The 19,585-nt window shown below is 37.4% G+C and overlaps 2 protein-coding genes across 2 annotated transcripts in view; one reads left to right on the top strand and one right to left on the bottom strand.

Moving 5' to 3' along the window:
• Positions 1 to 18,527, bottom strand: part of focad (focadhesin) — a 67,561-nt gene extending 49,034 nt beyond the window's left edge. Inside the window, exons 1-8 of the mRNA XM_053497248.1 lie at positions 18,461 to 18,527; positions 13,354 to 13,438; positions 11,799 to 11,873; positions 10,562 to 10,716; positions 6,869 to 6,967; positions 2,551 to 2,652; positions 1,943 to 2,153; positions 855 to 1,061 (exon numbers count right to left, since the gene is read on the bottom strand). Coding sequence (XP_053353223.1) covers positions 855 to 1,061; positions 1,943 to 2,153; positions 2,551 to 2,652; positions 6,869 to 6,967; positions 10,562 to 10,716; positions 11,799 to 11,873; positions 13,354 to 13,413 — 909 coding nt within the window. The 5' untranslated portion in view covers positions 13,414 to 13,438; positions 18,461 to 18,527. The remainder of the gene's footprint in view (positions 1 to 854; positions 1,062 to 1,942; positions 2,154 to 2,550; positions 2,653 to 6,868; positions 6,968 to 10,561; positions 10,717 to 11,798; positions 11,874 to 13,353; positions 13,439 to 18,460) is intronic.
• mllt3 (MLLT3 super elongation complex subunit) overlaps positions 17,217 to 19,585 on the top strand; it is a 54,785-nt gene continuing 52,416 nt past the window's right edge. The window contains exon 1 of the mRNA XM_053497465.1: positions 17,217 to 17,302. The gene's annotated coding sequence lies outside the window, so the exon portion shown is untranslated. The remainder of the gene's footprint in view (positions 17,303 to 19,585) is intronic.

The following is a 19,585-nucleotide window of genomic DNA, read 5'->3' on the forward strand; positions in this document are numbered from 1 at the left end:
TAATTAAAGCACACAATTATTATTTCATTTTAATTTCATTCAATAAAAAATATCTGGCCTTTTTTGCAAGGTGAAAATGATGATTGGCTGGAATGACGAGTTTTCCGTCAACCCATCCAATGTAAAAATTGTGGGAAAAAAAATAAAATAACACCATGTTCTCAATTATAAGCGTGTAAGTGTATAAGAGTGATTATTTATGATGGTATGTGACCCTGAGCGTAGTAGCCGAGACGCTGCGATAGCTGAGCTGCATTACTGCAACACTGAGCTCACTGTGCCCTTAGGAGGTGCTCTTTCACCATTCAGTTCGTCAGCTCTGAGTGAGCTTTACCTTTTATAGAGTTTCCTTTGTATTACTAAATATAAATACGCTGTGCAACAAAGGGGCTTGATCATCTCTCTCTACACATACAGTAGACGCAGGTTTAAAGAAAATATGCATTCTTAAAATTACCAAAAAAAAATAAAAAATTAGCAGGAACTCTTAATGAGCTTGGTTTCTCTCAAATAAAATTAATCAAGTTAAAATCATACTTATATTATATAGCTGACCGTGAGATCGTGTTATTTTGAAGACGACAGAAGCGTGCGAAATGACGGATCTATTTGTGATTTCAGTTTTTCTCCATTGCTAATCTGCAGTCAGACTTGTGAACACACAGGATGCAGCACGTTTAATTAAATTCCATAAATACTGTACGAATTGCTAATAAGTGAGATCAGGATGCGCTGGGTCTAGTAAAAGTACTTTTACAGTATATGTACAAAAAAAAACAGGTCCCTTTCCTACAACTCTGTACCACCTTGATTGTGGCCCAAACAGCTCAGACTGATCAATCAGTAGATCTCACCTCTTTACAGACAGGCAGAAGATGTTGCAAGGTGTGGAGCAGAGACCTCAGCTCTCCTCCCAGCTGGAGGCTGAGGTGACAGACACACAGGAGCTGCAGTGCTAACTGCGCTAACTCAGTCCTCCAGAGCCCAGGCTCGGCCAGCAGAGCAGAGCTGAGCAACTCGGCCATTGAACTGATCTCCACCACAGCTGTAATACTGTCCACCTACAGTATGTCCCCCGTGATGACAGAAAGAATTAACACCGCATTATAATGATTTTAAATTACAATTACAAAAAAAAAAATAGGTGAAAATAGGATATTTGTGTGCATTTATTCTATATAGAAGTCAGGAGGCTTTTTTATGTGCATGCATGGAAATGTGCAAAAGTCTTAGGCACCCTGTGTTTTTTTTTTTTTTTTTTTGTACAAACTTTTTTTTTTATCCACAGGTATTTTTTATCTAATGTTAAATGTATTTACATATATAATACTGTGCAAAAGCATGTTCAGTAAAACCTAACAGCTGTTTTCTTATAAATTTGCACAAATCTGTCCAAAATTCCTGATTTTAAGCAATGAGCTTTCACTCCAAATATTGACTGTTTATTTGTATGCCATATTTTTGTCTGTGCCCAAACTTTTGCATAGTATTATAAGTAGAATAGTTGTTAGATTTTACTGAGCTCGCTGGAGAATATAAGTTCTTCTGGTAACTTTGTCACACTCGCTCCTTTCTAATTTTATGCAAATCCCAGGAGCCTACATTAGGTTTTTTGTTTCCATCTGAAAACTTGTCTGTCTTGTACTATATTTCTTTCTTTACAGCCATGTATATATTTTCCTGTAATGTTATTGATTTATTAATTTTTAAGTTATATATGGAAATACTGAATGATTTTGCACATAATCATCCAGACATGATAAACATATATAACAAAATTGGTACAGCATATAATATGGTGCCTAAGACTTTTGCACAGTACTGTATATATTTTTTTACAACAACATTGTGGCCTATTCGAATAAACTGTACGATAGTACTTCTATTAAAACAACACCTACAACTTGAACATGAGCGTCATTTCAGAGTGTAGGATTCTTACCAGTATATGAGGGAACAAATTGAAAAGGCAGCGCAGTATCTGGTGAGCGACTCGCGCACAGGCTGAGCTGTGACCCCGAGTGACCTCTCGGCGCTGCAGCAACACTTGGAGCAGTCCATGTCTGAGCAGCGCGTTCTCCGACAGCCTCTGAGGCTCACAGTAAAGGTACCGCAGGAACGGAGCCAACATACAGATGAACAGCGGCTCGTCACTGGCGCACAAACAATGGGTTTGTTAAAAAAGAATTCCGAAAGAATGCTGGCTCATTGAGATTCATTGTAATTACAGGTACTGTCTATGGAATCGTATTTAATAAAACGCATGATAAATGGACTAGGTAGTGCCACATTTATTATCAAGTCAGTGCCTGGCAGCAGCAGCGCCAAGCTGTGCCTAAACTTCTTATCTGATCCTTTTACCTTTTAAAATGAAACAATGAAAATTACAGAGAACATTGTCTTCCCATAACGAAACATTTGATTTTCCAGAAGTTAGGACATCCAAAAGTACTCGGGTTATTAGATAAAAAAATAAATGAGAGACTGTATATGTTTTATCTCGTGCTCAAGGCCTCTTGTCTGGTCGATACACTGAAGGAGAGCTCTTACTTGTCAGCAGCCAGCTGGATGAAGTCATCAATCTCCTGCAGGAGAGCAGCCCAGCAATCAGGCCGATTCTCTAGCACTGTGATGTACGGGTGAGGGCAGCTCCTAAAACACACACATGGTCAAAATGATGGTAAATCCTCAGTTAGTGAAATGTTTTTAGCTTTAAAAACTGATCAGCATTTAATCTGATCACTTCATTATTATGCAGGATGATCAATACTTTATCCATCAAAGAACTTCTCAAGAAGTACCTTTTAAATAATTACTAATTAAATAATAATTCATTTACAAATAAATGGCTTAGTGGTTAGCACTGTCGCCTTGCAACTCCAGGATCCAAGCTTGATTCCCATCTCTGTATGCGTGGAGTTTGCATGTTTCCCTGTGCTTGGTGGGTTTCCTCCGGGTACTCCAGTTTCCTCCCACTTTCCAGTGTGTGTGCCCTGTAATGGATTGGCACAGGCTGGCATAGGCCCCACGATGAGTGAGTGAGTAAATAATTAATTTGTCACCCTATTGTTAGGAATTTGCATTCTGTCGGTACAAATCCTGACGATACCAGAGCCAGCTGTGGCCTAGAGCACAACTGGTCATGCTGTCTAGGTCAGGCAGATGGCACACACTATCCCCACTGTTTAATCAGAGCATCATTAGCCAATCACAGGAATCTGTGAACTCAATATCCAGGAGAAAGCTGATATTTCAATAAGCAAATATATAAATAAATTCTGAGTAAAAACATTTACAGTTCATTATTGTTCACAAACTCCTGAATGCCAGACATCTTCAAAATTTTCCTTAACTTAAGATGCGTTTTTTTAATTTTTTTTTTATCAAATCTCAAGTACAGTAGCTGCAGGTTAGAAATGTAACAGTTTATGCAGCTTTACACACACATTAAATGAACTGCTTTACAGTATTTAACAAGCTCTGCGAAACCTAGATACTAAAAGTAAAAGAAGAAGTGGAATATCTCCAACCACAAGGGTTACACCCATCTACATCATCTTGCTGGACCTATCCTAAATGATCAGCCAGGTTCTGTATTCGGGGCAAAGTCATTCCGTTCCGTGACCCCGAGTCTCGGGCACACCTCAGTCTGAGGGTTAACATTAAACAGAAGCCCTTCATTATTCTTCCAGGCAGGCCTTTAACTCATTTATCTCCTTATCTATCTCCTGGTGTCCCCATCCAACTAGGGCAATACTCACATCACTGGAACCCATCCATCAGGCTCCAGTTTGGCCAGACAGCCACAACATTACCTGGCTTCAGCGTCTATTCAACGGATGTCCGACACCCTGACCTTCTTTATTCATAGAGTTTAACTGCAAGTTCACAAAGCAAACAAAGAATCTGAACTTGTTGGTTTTGTTCACGGGCCACCACCAGTCCATAGTATTTGTCTTTTTTTCTGTTCTTAAAACACTATTTAGTTCACTTAATACAATAATTAAGCCATCTAACAAAACCATCTAACTATCAAGAATAGGAAACACTACAGCACTACTGTGGTATTATAACAAAGTATAATCGAATATTATTTTGCCATATATTGCATTCTTAATTCCATTTCCACAAAAAAAATAGTTAAAGATTTTATATTGATGCTCTATGCATCAATAAGCTTGTGTACATTTTATTTAGTGTAGAATAAAACACAATACTGCTATGAGCTACGCAATTTCATCAGCAAACACTTTACACATTTTACTTTTGTTTTGCACGAGGAAGAGTTTAACTATACTTATGTATTATCACTTTTCCCAGATCAATACAGATAAACAGATATTGCTTTATGTTTTTTTTCATCATCAGTTATTTTAAACAGTTAAAATCCAGAATATTAAGGGACACCATAACCTAAAAGAACATTACTGGAAGACAAAATGCTTTGGATGGTACACTCGTATTTTCTAAACGGCCTTATGACCCTACAACAGATTGCGGAGGTGGCACCAGGCAGATGGGCAGCCTGGGCATCACCATGCCACTTTGATTAATTCTGGCACCTTCTCTGATGTCCAAGCTGCAATCCCAGACGAGTTCACGCGAAGACAAGCTCTAAAGCCATTCATCTTCTAGCCAGGCAGCACCCAAAAGAGACAAGGTTAGTTTACAGTTCTTAGTGTTCACTAGTTTTAACCGCACCATGGTTTCTCCCAACATATGATACCATCGTTAGATTTAATAGCAAGCAAAGATAAACCACTCAAGAAGCATTAGCCGAGAAATGAGGACAGAGGAACAGAAAGCACCCCTCCCCCATTCTTTCTGCTACGCCCCTGACTTGCTCATGACCCCTGAAGCCTGGATCACAAAGGCCGGGATTTTCTATAGGTTATGTCGATGGAAGGCAATAAGCATGGTCACTCAGCAGCGCCTGTAAATTGGATAAATGTTGCGACTGTTTAGAGTCATCACTATTGATTGATTTCAGCGAAAGAAATCAAATTACACGTTTATCACCACTAATGAGACAGCCGTCCCCAAGGGTTTGATCATATTAGAGAGACACTTTATGAGCAATAACTCATGAAGACATATGACCTCTAGTGATAGCAGGGCGCTTGGCAGCTTTGTCCCAACATGTAATTTGCTACACTTATGATGGGTAATCACAGTATCATCAGTAGGTTTTGTTTTTTTTTTTTCCATTCTGGGGCCACCTTTCTAAACAATCCCATCTTACCGCTACTTGAAGTGAACCTAAAAGCTTTTAACTAAGAGTGTATCCTTACAAACTACTCATGAAATTCCAGTGAGGAACAGTTACTATGTGATTCTTACACTCCCATTGCTACAGATGCCAGGCTGTTTAATTAACAAATATGGACAATGACTGTCTGACGTAGCAAACATCTGACTAGTGAGGTGAACAAAGTTTCAACTCATGATGCCATGATGAAAAAAAATACAAAAAAATATTAATTGCCAAATATTAACTTGCTAATTTCATGCATGAATATCTTATAAGTGTTTTGTGTAAAGTCAGCACAGTCTTTATGCACATATTAATAACGTGATTTGTATTTTAATTTAAATTTAATTCAAGAATTGTTCTTGCAAACTCATTTTGTAGGCCACCTTTGTGGTTACTAAGAGTCTCCCAAGCCAAAACTGCACACACGGGATGTTAGCAAACTTAGTAAGCAAATAAGTAAATTAGAACACAAATGCAAAAACTGTTGTTATTACATATATCATGGAGACGAACGAGAGCTGGAATAGCAACTGTTTGCTCTTGATTCTGCTTTAGTGCTTAGTAGTCCATGGAGACCCCACCTGACTTGTGCAGGTTTATAACCTGCTTAAAGTGTTTTATGAATTATACTTATACTAGGAAAGTGTTTACGAACAGTACTGTCCAAAAGTCTTAAGCCTCCCCGATTTTTTTCATTTTAAATTAAATGATTTGGATTCAATTAACACGTGTTTTACTGTGAGAGGCTGCAAAGTACCTAAAGATATAATTTAAAAATTTGTTGTTTATGTAACAACTTCAGCAGCAACCTCATTTCCCTTCTATATATACTGATCATTTGCCTTTATTAGCACTGGTCAGGTACAGAGACTAGACCGGAAATGAGAGGCAAAATCTTGCCAAAAATAAGAGAAGTCTTTCAGGAAACCTGGAGAATGATTCTGGTGTTTTTTCGACCATTACATTAACAATATTTAATTGATTTAATGCTTAAACCTGGCCTGGTACGAAGTAATATTCAATGCATCCATCTCCTGTATTAGCTATACTGCCTCTCATATGTGGGGTTGCAAGGGGTCTGGAGCCTATTCCAGGAATCTGAGGGCAAAAGTCAGGATTGGGAGCCAATCCATCATAGTGCACAAACACAGTCTCATACACTAGAGTCAATTCGGAAAGGCCAGTAAACCTACTCTGCCTGTCTTTGGACTGTGGGGAGAAACTGAGGTACCTGGAGAAAACCCACCAAACACAGAACAAACTCCACACAAAAAGACCAGAGATGACCAAGCCTGGAGGCGACAGCATTAACCACTAAGCCAACGGGGCTTCTGCAGTATTTTGACTCACTTTAAGCACATTTTGACACCTTTTAAGCACAATGTCAAAAAGAAAGAGACATTGCATTGTTGCATTGCAAACTAAAGATATGGCTGTTAAAAAAAACAAAGAAACAAACAAAAAAAAACATAAAGCCGTAAAATGCTTTGTGAACTGTTAGCCCACAAATTTCTTTATACAAATTATCACTATTAGACTTTTAGTAGCAAATTCAGGTATTTTGGGCAAATAAATCAGACCTCACACTGCCTTTGTACAGTATAAAACACTCACCTGATTGAGTACGGGCAAGAAAAGGATGTGCTTTTGTCCCTCTGACTTGCTTGGATCTGTAGCAGCCTCCCAACCACCTTTATCAGCCCTTGTACATTTCTGATTTAGACAGAGATCAGAATTAAAACATCACTTCAAGCTTCTTTACTGAACACTAAAATCAATAGAATTACGTTTGTTCTATGTATGATTCACTAAGGCCAAACAAATAAAGGTGTAGACTGCATCTTTATAAATCAAGAATCTAATGAAGTATTTATCACCATCAGGCTTTACAACAATAATTATTATTATTGTCTGTGCTTTACATAAGTATTGATTCTTGTATTGGTGCCAATGATGGAATGTGGTGCCACGGATTCAAGACAGTGAAGCAGGACGTAGGTTTCTCATACATTATAAATCACAAGGATATGACAGCACACTCTGCGCTTTCTTTCATCTCTCCTCGCTATTCCCTCAGCCTGCACGCATCTCTCAGCCGGCCGGTGCATCCCGTCTTCCTCTGGGTTTGATTACGCCGTGTTTAGGTGAAAGAGGGAAGCCGTAATTCCACGCTGACAGCATATTCATCTGCGTATCTGCTTTCATCTGGCCTATTGCATACATGTGTTCTGTGTGCGAACAGAGGCAAGTCTTCAGTTTGTACTGTGCACGCCAGGAACTTGAACTTCCCTCACATGCTACCTTCAGGCTGTCAGCGAGTGCAAAACTAGATTATTGCAGAATAAAATACGCTGGAGCTTGAACGTATTCATCAAGATGCAAGAGGTAGAGCTTATAAAACACATTTCTGAATGTACAGTGTTTAAATTCAGAACGAAAAATGCTCTCGGTGAATCCCAAGGAACCCCCAAAACTACAAGCTCTTGTGAAATTTTGAAATATTGGTGCAATTATCTTTAAAATGAAGGCCATCTGCTCAGCTTTCTATACACGAAACAGAATGATTGCAACAGCAGCTACGTTCTTCTTCTTCTTCTTCATCACATGGTTATTGGGTCGGGCTGCTGGCACACCGAGGAGGGAGGATATGTGTACTTGTGATCCTCTATTATTATGGTGGGTGAGACAGCTTGAGCTGTTCGGGTGTGTGTGAACTGAATAAACATGAGAAAACGACAAGCTGCATTTAAGCTGCGTTTCTCCTTTCTCTTATATGGAAGTATGCAGATGAGCCCCGACAGCCTACTGCATCTTTCATCCAAGTGGCCATGAACACAGGAACAATATCACGGACAGAATTTATAGTAAAGGAGTCATTTTAAATAAATTAAAAATGTGAAACAATATGGAAGATCTGATACATGTTTAATACAAAATATATATATATAATACCTTATAATATATATTATTATATCCGATTATAATAAAAAGTTAGAAGGAAACCGGGTCTTAGACTGTGGATTAGAATAAAACATGACTAAGCTGTTAGAGTCACGCAACTCTCTGTAGCCCTAGGTATGTTTTTGAAGCTTTCGATCTCCACTACCAAATATAACTTTCCCACTCACAGCAGCGGTTTTATTTTTATTTCTGGGTTGAATCAATGAGGAAAGGAAAAGAGATTTTGCAGTGTAGTGTGTGTGTGTGTTTTTTTGGTTGCATTTTTGTATAAAGACAGAAACAGAAGGGTGATGTCAGACATGTTTGCGGTTAAAGCACTAGTGTATTGCAAAAATCCTTGTCATGTTCAGCAAACTGTAACATTTTTTTTGATCCACTGGCTGTTGTACAGCTTTTTGGCTTTAAAAGGAAACCTACACCAGAACAGGAATTTGGGGGTAATTTCCAATTTCTGTCTGTTGGCGTGATTGATATTTTCTTTAAGCTAGCATACGAGAGTTTTAGCTTATCCAAAAATAATAATAAATAAATAAATATGTGCTTGAGAGAAGTTTTTTTAGCCTGTCCTGATTTAGAAATGATCATATTGGTTTAGTTAAAATGTAATTGTTTGTTTCAACTTACATAATATTACAGCGAAACCTCCGCATACAAGTTCAAATTTTATTTGTCACATACACAGTACGATATGCAGGGAACTGCTTGAACAACCGCATGTGACCTTAAAATGAAGAGATTACAATGAAAAATAAATGATGGAATAAAATAAGAAACAGAATTTAAAGAAATTTAGCTATAGAAAGACATCGCTATTGAAAATAGAACCAAAAAAATAAAACATAGAAAAACATAGTAATTTGAAATATAGACAAATTATAGAAAAACCTTAGCTGTAATTTAAATTATAGAAAAATCATATGAAAGCCTATATTTATAACAAGTTTACAGCTAAGTCTACACATTATGTACATTGAGGGGATATGTACATTGAGGGGATATGTACATTGGGGGGAGTAGTAGAGTTAAATAGCAATATTTTAAAAAATAGGAATGTCCACGGGATGTGCAAATGTGCATGAATGTGTAGGTGTGCGTACGACCATAATGTGCGATGCATACAAATTTAATTCATTTTGGAGGCAAGTTCTTAAGGCAGAAATTTGTATTGCTGTACAAATTTTCTTTTAATAAATAATGTAAATGCAGATAATCCAGCCACCCAAAAATATTACCAATATTAATAAATCATTTTTGCATATAAAAACAATGAAAACATTTAGAAAAAAGACACGTAAACCAAGTAAAATATGAAATAAATAGACATAATAAATAACTTCACTTTGCTTTTCACTAAGGGAAACAAGTTTTGAATGTTTCCTGAATGTAAGCACAACTTGGCTGGCATTCAGTTCAGTTCATATGCCGATTCACGATTTAAATTTCTTGCAAAATTTAAATTCAGTGGATAGTTTTCATATACCGAGGTATTTTATAGTATACTGATATTTATATCCTACTTAATAAAGCAGTCTGTTGAACGCATTATATTAAAAGCCATGTCTTATTAGAATCAATTTACACATAAATGAAACTGGAGGATAGAATGTGAACCCCATCACAATAATTTTAGTTGAAGCATAGCATTTTCTGCACTAACCTTCAGCTGAAATACATGAAGGACTGCTCATGCTAAATTAATTTGCATTTACCGCTCTCCTCCACCTTTATGCCATGTTACTAAGAGAAGGTGTACAGTTTTCTTTAATATTATGCGTCCCAGCTTGGCTCACTTTCTGAAAAAATTGGCGGCACAGCAGACAACCAGACAGAAAGGGGTAGGAGCTGAAGCATAATCATAATGCCATCAGGGCTCCATGGGGTGAGAAACGTGACATTTTTGACTAATTAGTATTAAGGCACAGCAAATGTCTCGCCCGACATCTACAATACTGAAACAAAATGACAGTGATGTGAAAGCGTGCTTTAAGTCCAACTCCAGTCTGGAATCCAGCATGGTTTGGTGTCATTCAGCAGAAAAATCTCAAAATCTGAATCGACATGGATATTTTGCACCCCTAAAATAAAACTGTCACACACTTTCCGAACTATTGATTGAGAATTAATACCAGTGGTGCCAATATACGGGCTCCCCTTGAAAACCTAATATACTGCGCGCTACACCTTCACCCTTTTCGATTGCCGTATCATTTTTACAGTCACCCAGTCAATCAGGGGTCCTTGGAACCGTTCTTACGGCACCACCGGTCAATACTAATCATTCTTAAGGAGCCCTGTTCACACTGGTGGTCGTGTTTGATTAATTGTGGTCATGATGTGGTGGCGCACCGTGCTGATGGAAGGAGGTTGAGGATGCTGTTAAGGACGTAGTGCAGGTCGGCGTGGCCCTGCTCCACCAGCAACACCAGGGCATCACAGCAAGCCGAGCGCACCACCACACTCTCACTGCTACACTGCTCCCACAGAGCTACCAGGGCTGGGCTCTGCCATGACAAACACAACAAACACAGCCACACCCGACCTTAATTATCCAGACAACTGTACAACAGCTCTAATAGCTGCAGTTTCAATTTATACTGTTAAATCATGCTTAGATCATTTCATGCTTTTAGCTGAAAATGAAAACACATACTGGCTTGTTTTTTTTTTTTTATAATCACAAAAAAAAAGCTAAACTGACAGTTAAAATTACCCAAAACTCGTTTGATATTTAAATATCTGAATGCGCCATGAAACTATTCAGGAAACTATTAGGAAAAAACAGTTAGTATCGGCATGCATACACTTTCCAAACTTAGAAAGAAATCAACTAGGAAAAACAATGTATTACACACAACCACTTACACACTATACTGCTAAACCACTGCTACAAAAGCTGCTTCTGCATAACAAAACTTTTAAACTATTCAAAATCCATGCAACATACAACACTGTGCAAAAGTTTTGAGCCCCACCCCAAAATTTCTTTCTTTTTTTTTTTTTATTTTGCTTACAAAGAGCCAGACATTCTTGTAATTTTTAGGTAGACTTGAGGAATAGTTCCCCAGGATTTCTGAAGGACTGTTTTAGGTTCTCATTTTCACAGTCCAGTTCCTGTACCTTACTGGTTCCAAAGAAATGCTTTTTTGTTTGTTAAGACACACAATGATCTATTAATCATTCCAGCATAAAAAAAACCAAAAATAAAGAAAACATTTAACTTAAGGCATGAAGCAATGAAAAACAGGTGCGGATGATGACAGATGATCAGGCCAGAGATTAGTATGCAGGTGATGCTAAATACTGAGGGGTTGGAACAGACAAGAGGGGAAATGAGGCTGAAAAAAAAAAAGATTGTTATATGGATGATAATTTTTTAATTGTATCTTTAGGGATTTTGCATCCCTTTACAGTAAACGTTTAATTTAACATGAAGAAATGAAGGGTGGCTCAAGACTTTTGCACAGTAGCATAATAAAATAATTCTTGCATTTTTTCCCAAGAATTTAATAATTAAAAATATTTCATAAAGTTAAGATGAACTGAAAGTATATGATCATTGGTGGCTTGTTGGTGCAGAATTCACCTGGGAATTAGACTCTGAGATCTTGTCCTTTTGACCCTTCTCCTTCAGTACAGCAGTAACCAAACTCCTTACAGCCTACACACACACACACACACACACACACACACACACACACACATTATATAAACAGTATAAAAATCTTCGCACTCTGTACAAAAAAAAATACAGAGGACTACACTTTATCAAAAGTGCTTCTCATTATTTATTATAACAATAAAAAAATGATAGTGTATGATTTTTGAATAAACATAAAAGTAAATTTTAACCAGGGGTTCTGTATTTAAAGTTACAAAATTAAATCACATGATTTATTATTCTTATTGGCGGTTTAATGTCACGTCTCATAAACTACACTATATAGACAAAAGTATTTGGCCAAACCTACAATGACTCTATCCAAATGCATATATTTCAATATGGAGTTGGTCCCTCTTTCGCAGCTAGAACAGCTTCCACTCGTTTTGGAAGGCTGTCCACACGATTTGAGTGTTTCTGTGGGAATTTGTTCCTATTCATTTTGTAGAGCATTTATAAGGTCAGGGATGGATGTTGGATGAGAAGGCCCGGCTCACAATCTCCAGTTCATTCCAAAGGCGCTTGTTGGTCTTGAGGTCAGGGCTCTGTGCAGGCCAGTCAAGCTCTTCACCAAACTCATCAAACCATATCTTTATAGTGCTTGCTTTGTGCACTGGGATACAGTCATGTTGGAATAGAAAAGGGCCTTACCTAAAGTGTGGCTGCAAAGTTGGAAAAGCATTGTCCAAGATGGCTGAAGCCTTAAAGTTACCCTTTACTGGGGATAAGGGACCTGATTGAAACACCTGAATTTAAAAATTAACAGGTTTGGCCAAATATTCCATAAAGTGTATAAGATAATATAGTGGTCCATGATGCAATCAGTGACTATAGAGTAATCGAATTATTTACCGGAAACTGTAAAGTGTTTATTTCTCTTATACCATGGCATTGTCTTTACTTATTTGAAAAAAAAAAACAACAACCCTAATTTCTTTAAATAAAATGCAGCCATAAAATCCTCCTAACCAAAACCATTCCTGGCCAGAAAGAAAATGTAATTGACCCCCCTTTAGCTTTGATTACAGCACACAGTGTGGTAGCAAATTCATTGTGAAAATGATTCCTCATGCTCCCAGAACCACACTTCAGAAGATGCCTGTGCCATCAGGAAGGAACTTTATTTTATTGTCACATACTTTTAAGCATCTTTACTAAGCATTCAAGTGATCTCCATTCATGATTTCTTTATAGCGTATAGGAGAGTTCTTAACCAAATTCCAGTACAGACATTTCAAATCATCATCTTTTTTTTTTTGCTTGATGCAGGCCAGTAATTTGACCTCGCTGAAATCCTGAGGGTTTTTTGTTCATGCAGTATATTATTATACACATTATAACTGCTATAATCAGAATCATAGAAAGAGCATTGTGGTTTAAGTAAATGTAACACTTAAACATTAAGAATAGAATTAGAGTTAACAACACTGATAGAATTAATTTATAAAAGGTTAGAAAAATAACTTTTTTTTTTTTTTACCTGGGACTGAATGAAAGAGCTGGGAAACTCAAATCTCTTCTTTAAATTTTCATTCGTCATCTCGAATCATTGTAGCCGGTCTGTGCTGGTGAGAAAATGAATATCCAAGAATGTGAACACATTTTCATTTGTTTCTTTAGAAAACCATTTCAGGTCAGTTGACATTGATACAAGTCCTGCAGAACTACTTATGCACCAACAGACCCAAAACAACTGCCAAGTGTCTTTCACACGTTTGCTTGTGTGTGCACAAAGAAAAGAAACACGAGTATTAAACAAACTTACGTGTTCAAAAGATAAACTCCATCGAACATCCCATATACAGTACATTAGAGTATAAAAATGTAAACTAAAAGGAAAAACTTTGCACAAAGTTCATTTATTAACTTTCTCACCCTGTGCATCCCAGTTAACAAAGTTGAACATTACTGTAGTTGTAAAGGAAACTCAAAGATAGTCAGAAGAGAAACAGCAAACCAGCGGCATGGCAAAAGACAAGACCACTGGATAGACCTGGATATATTCGGAAAGAGTGAGCAGAGGATGTTTATCTATCTATATTTAGGCGGCCCAGAACGAGCCGAATGACGATTCGAGTTTGACTTTGTGATTCCTGGATGTGTTTTATTCAGAGCTCTTGTTCAGAGTTAAATTAAAAGTGATATGCAGATCAGGAAACACAATGTGGCATGTGAAGCAATTAAAAGTAATTAGACTGCTACAGTAAAGGACATAATATCAGCAAGCATGCACAAAAAAAAGATCACTCATTTACACAATTTTATACAATTACTTGTATAAAAATCAAAATACTGGAAAATTCACAGACTAATTCCCTAGTTATAAATTCTTAAGTTAATTTCAAATCGCACAGTCTGTGATGTTCTTGTAGATGCCAAATTGTGTATTCTGCATATCTTTCCTGAAATATTTCCAGTTAATAAAAGGAATCGAAGGCTGATTAATTTCTGCTCGTTTCAGGCCAAGCGTGTAATTGCCTTAAAATAGAAGGCCAGTGAAGATGAAAGGTCAGCCAATGGATCAGAGAGATGTTGTCTAACCTGGCTTTTGAAGGACAAACCTACTCTGCGGATAAAAAAAAAAAAGGAAATTGAGAACTTTTACAAGATCTAGATACCCTTTCTGCAATTGATGATACCTACATAAATCATTGGGTCATCCCTGTTTGTTGTATTTTTGTTATTATTATTATTAGTAGTAGTAGTATTACTACATTTTAATTTTATGTATTTAAATTATATTTTATTGTTTTTTTTACTATTATACATATACAAAATATCTAATTATATTATTATTCTTATATTTTAAAAATTTAAGACAAATTGTATTTTATATTTCTTTTATTAATCCAAATTGCAATATGGACCTGTGCATTTCTTTTTTTTATATATATCGCAAAACGTTGCAATTTATTACAGGTAATACAGTATACTCATAGTCTTATTAGGCGCTAATTTTTGATGGATTTGATGATGAAATTGATATTGGCTCACATTCTCGTAATGAGATCAATGTCCAATTATTTGCTGATGAATAAGTTGGATACACAATGGTATTTTTAATTTAACATATCACAGTTTTAATCATATCTGCAATATGGGTCAAAATAATCGCAATGTGATTATATCTTTTTTTATTTAATTGTGCAACTTTACTTTTATCATTTAAAAGGTCAGAAGATTTTTAGATAAGGAAATTCTGCACAAAGTGCGACCTGACTGCATCACTCGCTTTTCGTTTGGGTGAAATGTGATAAGCAAAAACTGCACAATAACTATAAGCCAGTAGGCCTTTATTAACTGATTTCAGCAACCAACGATTTCATCAGGCAAAAACATCTGACTGCTAAATCTAAACATCTGCTTTGAGTTCATTATTAGTAAGTACATGACTTTGAGTCTACTTCTGAGGTCATACTGGGTTACCAAAATAAGATCAGAAGTGAATAATAAAGACTAATAAAATATCAGTCACTTGTGATCGGCTCAACCCTGATACTTATTTATGTCTAAATATGACTTATGATCAGTTGTGATCAACTCAAATAATTAAGCAGTAGAATAGGACAGGGTATGCTGTTTCATGTTTTTCGTCATCCCAGTAACACACGCCGGATCCTTTTGTCTTATTAATTTCATGAAAAAAAAAAAGGCCCGGTGAAGGGAGGGGTGTTTATAGCTGCTACATCTTAAGCAATACTGGAAAGAGCAATAATAGCATTAAATATAACTCAAATAGATAAACTGTAATTGCTGACAAATAGTCAGCAAGGAATTATTATAAGAGGAATAAAACATCAGCACGACATACAGGTTGCATTGAGCCACTACCAAAGTGAAGTTGATTATTTTCCAATAACAGCGTACCAATTCTCCTAATATTTTCCTATCCTACTTCCGCAAATTATTCAATGTCCTGAAGAGTCTCTCATGAAAAAGCTGGGACTCTGTAAGAGATGGGGAAACACTTTTTTTTTTACAGGAACCTTCATTAGAAGACCAATCATACAACGGGTGTTCAAGTCAAACTGGGACTTTTGATTGTTTTGAGAGTAAAAACTACCTTTATTTCTTCTTATAATCCCCTGCTACACTAATGCACTTTTCAGGGTTTCAGAAGTGCTTGAATATCATCAAGATAGAACATTTTCTCAGTATACTAAAACCGACTGCCCTCTAAAACGCTGGCCTCCGAGGAACTCCTTTAATGGCCCAAGCATGTAGAAATGACTTGGAAAAGGTCAGGATTGGACGGGGGATATGGCAAGATCTTCCAACCGAGTTCCTGTAATGTGTATGTAGTGTTCATGAATGACTGAAATTCCCACAGACAGATACATCTGTTCCATAAGTTGATAACAAGATAACCATCGATTTTCAAAGATCAGGCGTTCCACTTACTGAACGTACATGAGAACAACCTCAATGGGGTCCAAGCCACCTCGGCTGGGCTCGCCATTAACAGACGTTCTTGAAAATGTCTGCACCATTTTTTTTCCTGCAGATAAGTGTCTCATTATCGTCCTCTGCTTGAAGTCTTCTGTAAATGTCAATCGGTTTTTACGCCTTCATTTACCAGAAATTTCATCACAAGTCCCAGTTTGACTTGAATGCCCTTAATACATTGTTAAACATCAACATCAGTTTCAAAAAGGAAGATATGCCAAACACGTGTCTGTCAAAAGCTATAGAAATGGTAAACGGATTAGAATGAGTGCATTAAAATAAACCTGTGATTTCAGCTAGAGCTTGCATTACTGTCAGAGCTCCTGTTATAGAATATTAATGAAGACCTTCTAACCAAAGCGTTTGAGAATTCGCCAGCACTGTGGTTTCAGGGCTAGGCGTTGTAATAACTGTGATACAGTCATTATCTTAAATATAATGATGATTGATTCTGTACCTTTGGTCTTAGTATGTGTTAATGTTTATCCCAATCAGACATTTTGTACTTGCAGATCAAAACTCCCACAGCTTCAGCTACAAAAAACACTTCCATTTCCGACTCAAGACCTCAATCTCTATCAATACTCAGCCATTTGTGTAGCTTTGGCTTAACAAACCACCCTAAGGCTTGCTGCTGAAATAGCTGACAGGTGCATGCATCTTATCAGCAGAACGCCTGAGTCACTGGTCTCCCGCAGACAAAGCAACAGTTGCTGATGTTTCACGTTCTCTGAGAGTCGTGACTGTTTCAAACAGTTGTCTGATTGACACAGGCTTCTGGAACCAGCAGATTAAGACAGATATTTAAACACAGGGCACATGGGAGTGACGATGAAGGCCCTGCATTCTCTGCCTCACCCTCTAACTAGTGATAAGTGACAAAACCAGCACAGTGGCTCGCTGCTCCACAAGCCGCATTGTCTCTGGTGTGACACCATTTCCGACAGCAAGGACAGGAAACACACTCGTCTTTTATATCGCAGGTAGGTTCATTTCCACACGTGCTCGTAAGAATGTGAAGGTGTAATGGCAATATGACAAATCTGAAATAGCCTTGGGGGGCCAGGAAAAACAAGATATTATAATTTTAGTCACTGACAGTGAGATTGATTTGTCCGTCTCAAGTATAGAAAATATGTCCTTATAGTCATTTTATGAGGCTGGTCATGGACGAGAGAAAAAAACATGTAAGCAAACATTTGGGTGTTAAACAATTATTTATTTTAATGAATACAATTATTTTGCGTACAATGCATTAGTTATACTTTTATATTAGAAGGTGTGCTAGTGACCATCTCTAACACATCAATGCTTTACATTACTGTATAAATATATTATTCTATGTGTCATTGAAGCTGTCAAATCATACTGCTAGCCACTTAACATCTGGTTATACAGTATGTTGGAAGACACTGTACAGTATGCAGTGTGTAGAATGTTTAATTGCATGTAAATCTGGCAACCCAGCAAATAACCAACCTATAGCAGATTGCATTGCCTCTGTTGTTTATCACAACATATTTATATAGTTTTCATGTGTAAATAAGTTAGTAAAGCTAGTCCTCCAAGTAAAAAGATACATGCAAGCAGATCTTGAACAACAAAACAACAAAAAGTGAAAGATATTCCAGAGTTTTCCAGCTGTCTCCCTGTACAATGTGGAGTGCTTGCTCTGCACTGCCTGTGTGCACACAATAATGCTATATTGTGCTGTAGATACACCCTGATCAGGCACGTGTGTCCGCTTTCTACACCACTATAGACAGGGTTAAGAGAGAGCAGATCCAGCCTACTGTATGTAGCTTACCTTCATCTTTAGTCCCTGGGCAGATGTGTGTTTAGTACAGTAACCATCCAACATAAAAAGATTGTTAGAATTGTTAGATATCTGTTCAATATGAACTACATGACACGTCAGATGGATTACCGTTACTTTTAACACAGTCTGACTTCGATGTTAACTCATTAGCTTCCCGCGCTAACCCAGTAACAGCTCTGTAGCTTTTTAACACTCGCCTCGCACAATTATTAGCAGACCTCTGCGCTTCAGAAGTGATGCGCTCGCTGCTGTTAAAGTAGCTGCACAAACCAGACGAGCAGGCGAACACTTGCTGTAGAGAGGAGAAGCTGAATCAACTTACCCGCGGTGTGCTAGTCTGTGTAACTTTACAGTTCTCCAACTCAGTGCAACGCGTCTGTCACATGTTTGTACGGGGAGCGGGGAGGGTCATACGTACAATCCAAAACGCGATTTTGTAATCGTAAACATTTTTTTTTCAAAAGGTTTAATATAAAATAAAATAAAATAATGAAGCACAGTGCAAAAAAAAAATTATAAAGGTGAAGGAGCTCTGTGTAAAATATGTAAAAAGATATATGTTTAAAAAAAATACACTTAGTAGTGCAATAGTAAATGTCCCATGAGTCCATGAGTGACTCCTCCTCTTAAAATTAGTACTGTATAACTACTACTCTTCATCCTCATTCTCATCCTCTTACTGCTACTAATCTTACTCCTCCTACAATAACTACATTTACTCCCTTTCTTCTTACTCCTCCTCCTCTTACTACTACTATAACTACTACTCTTCATCCTCCTTCTCCTCCTTTTACTGATACTACTCTTAATTCTCCTTCAACTATTACTACTCTTCCTCCTCCTCTTCCTCCTACTACTACTACTCTTACTTTTCCTTTTCGTCTTCCTCCTTCTATTACTACTCTTCATCCTCCTCTTCTTCCTCCCCCTTCTATCACTACTACTATTACTAAGAGTATTGTTATTATTATTGTTATTATTACCAACAATTAATAATTGTCACCTTGCACCTCCAGGATCCGGGTTCGATTTCCGGCCAGGCTTGATTCCCGTCTCTGTGTGCATTGAGTTTGCATGTTCTCCCTGTGCTTGATGGGTTTCCTCCGGGTACTCTAGTTTCCTCCCACAGTCCAAAGATATGCAAGTTAGGTTAATTGGCATTCACAAATTGCCTGTAGTGTGTGAATGAGAGTGTGAGTGTGTGTGCCCTGCGATGGATTGGCACCCTGTCCAGGGTGTACCCCGCCTCATGCCCTACGTCTCCTGGGATAGGCTTCAGGTCCCGCGACCCTGAATACAGGATAAAGCGGTATAGAAGATGAGGGAGTGAGAGTAATAATTAACAGCAGCAACACAGATTCTATTTTAGTCTAACTTCAAACTGGCAATTGAATTCATCTACATGATATTTGTAAAGACATATTTTAAGTGGAAGATGTTTCTACAG

This window comes from Clarias gariepinus, chromosome 1 (assembly GCF_024256425.1).
Source record: "Clarias gariepinus isolate MV-2021 ecotype Netherlands chromosome 1, CGAR_prim_01v2, whole genome shotgun sequence".
NCBI lineage: Eukaryota > Metazoa > Chordata > Actinopteri > Siluriformes > Clariidae > Clarias > Clarias gariepinus.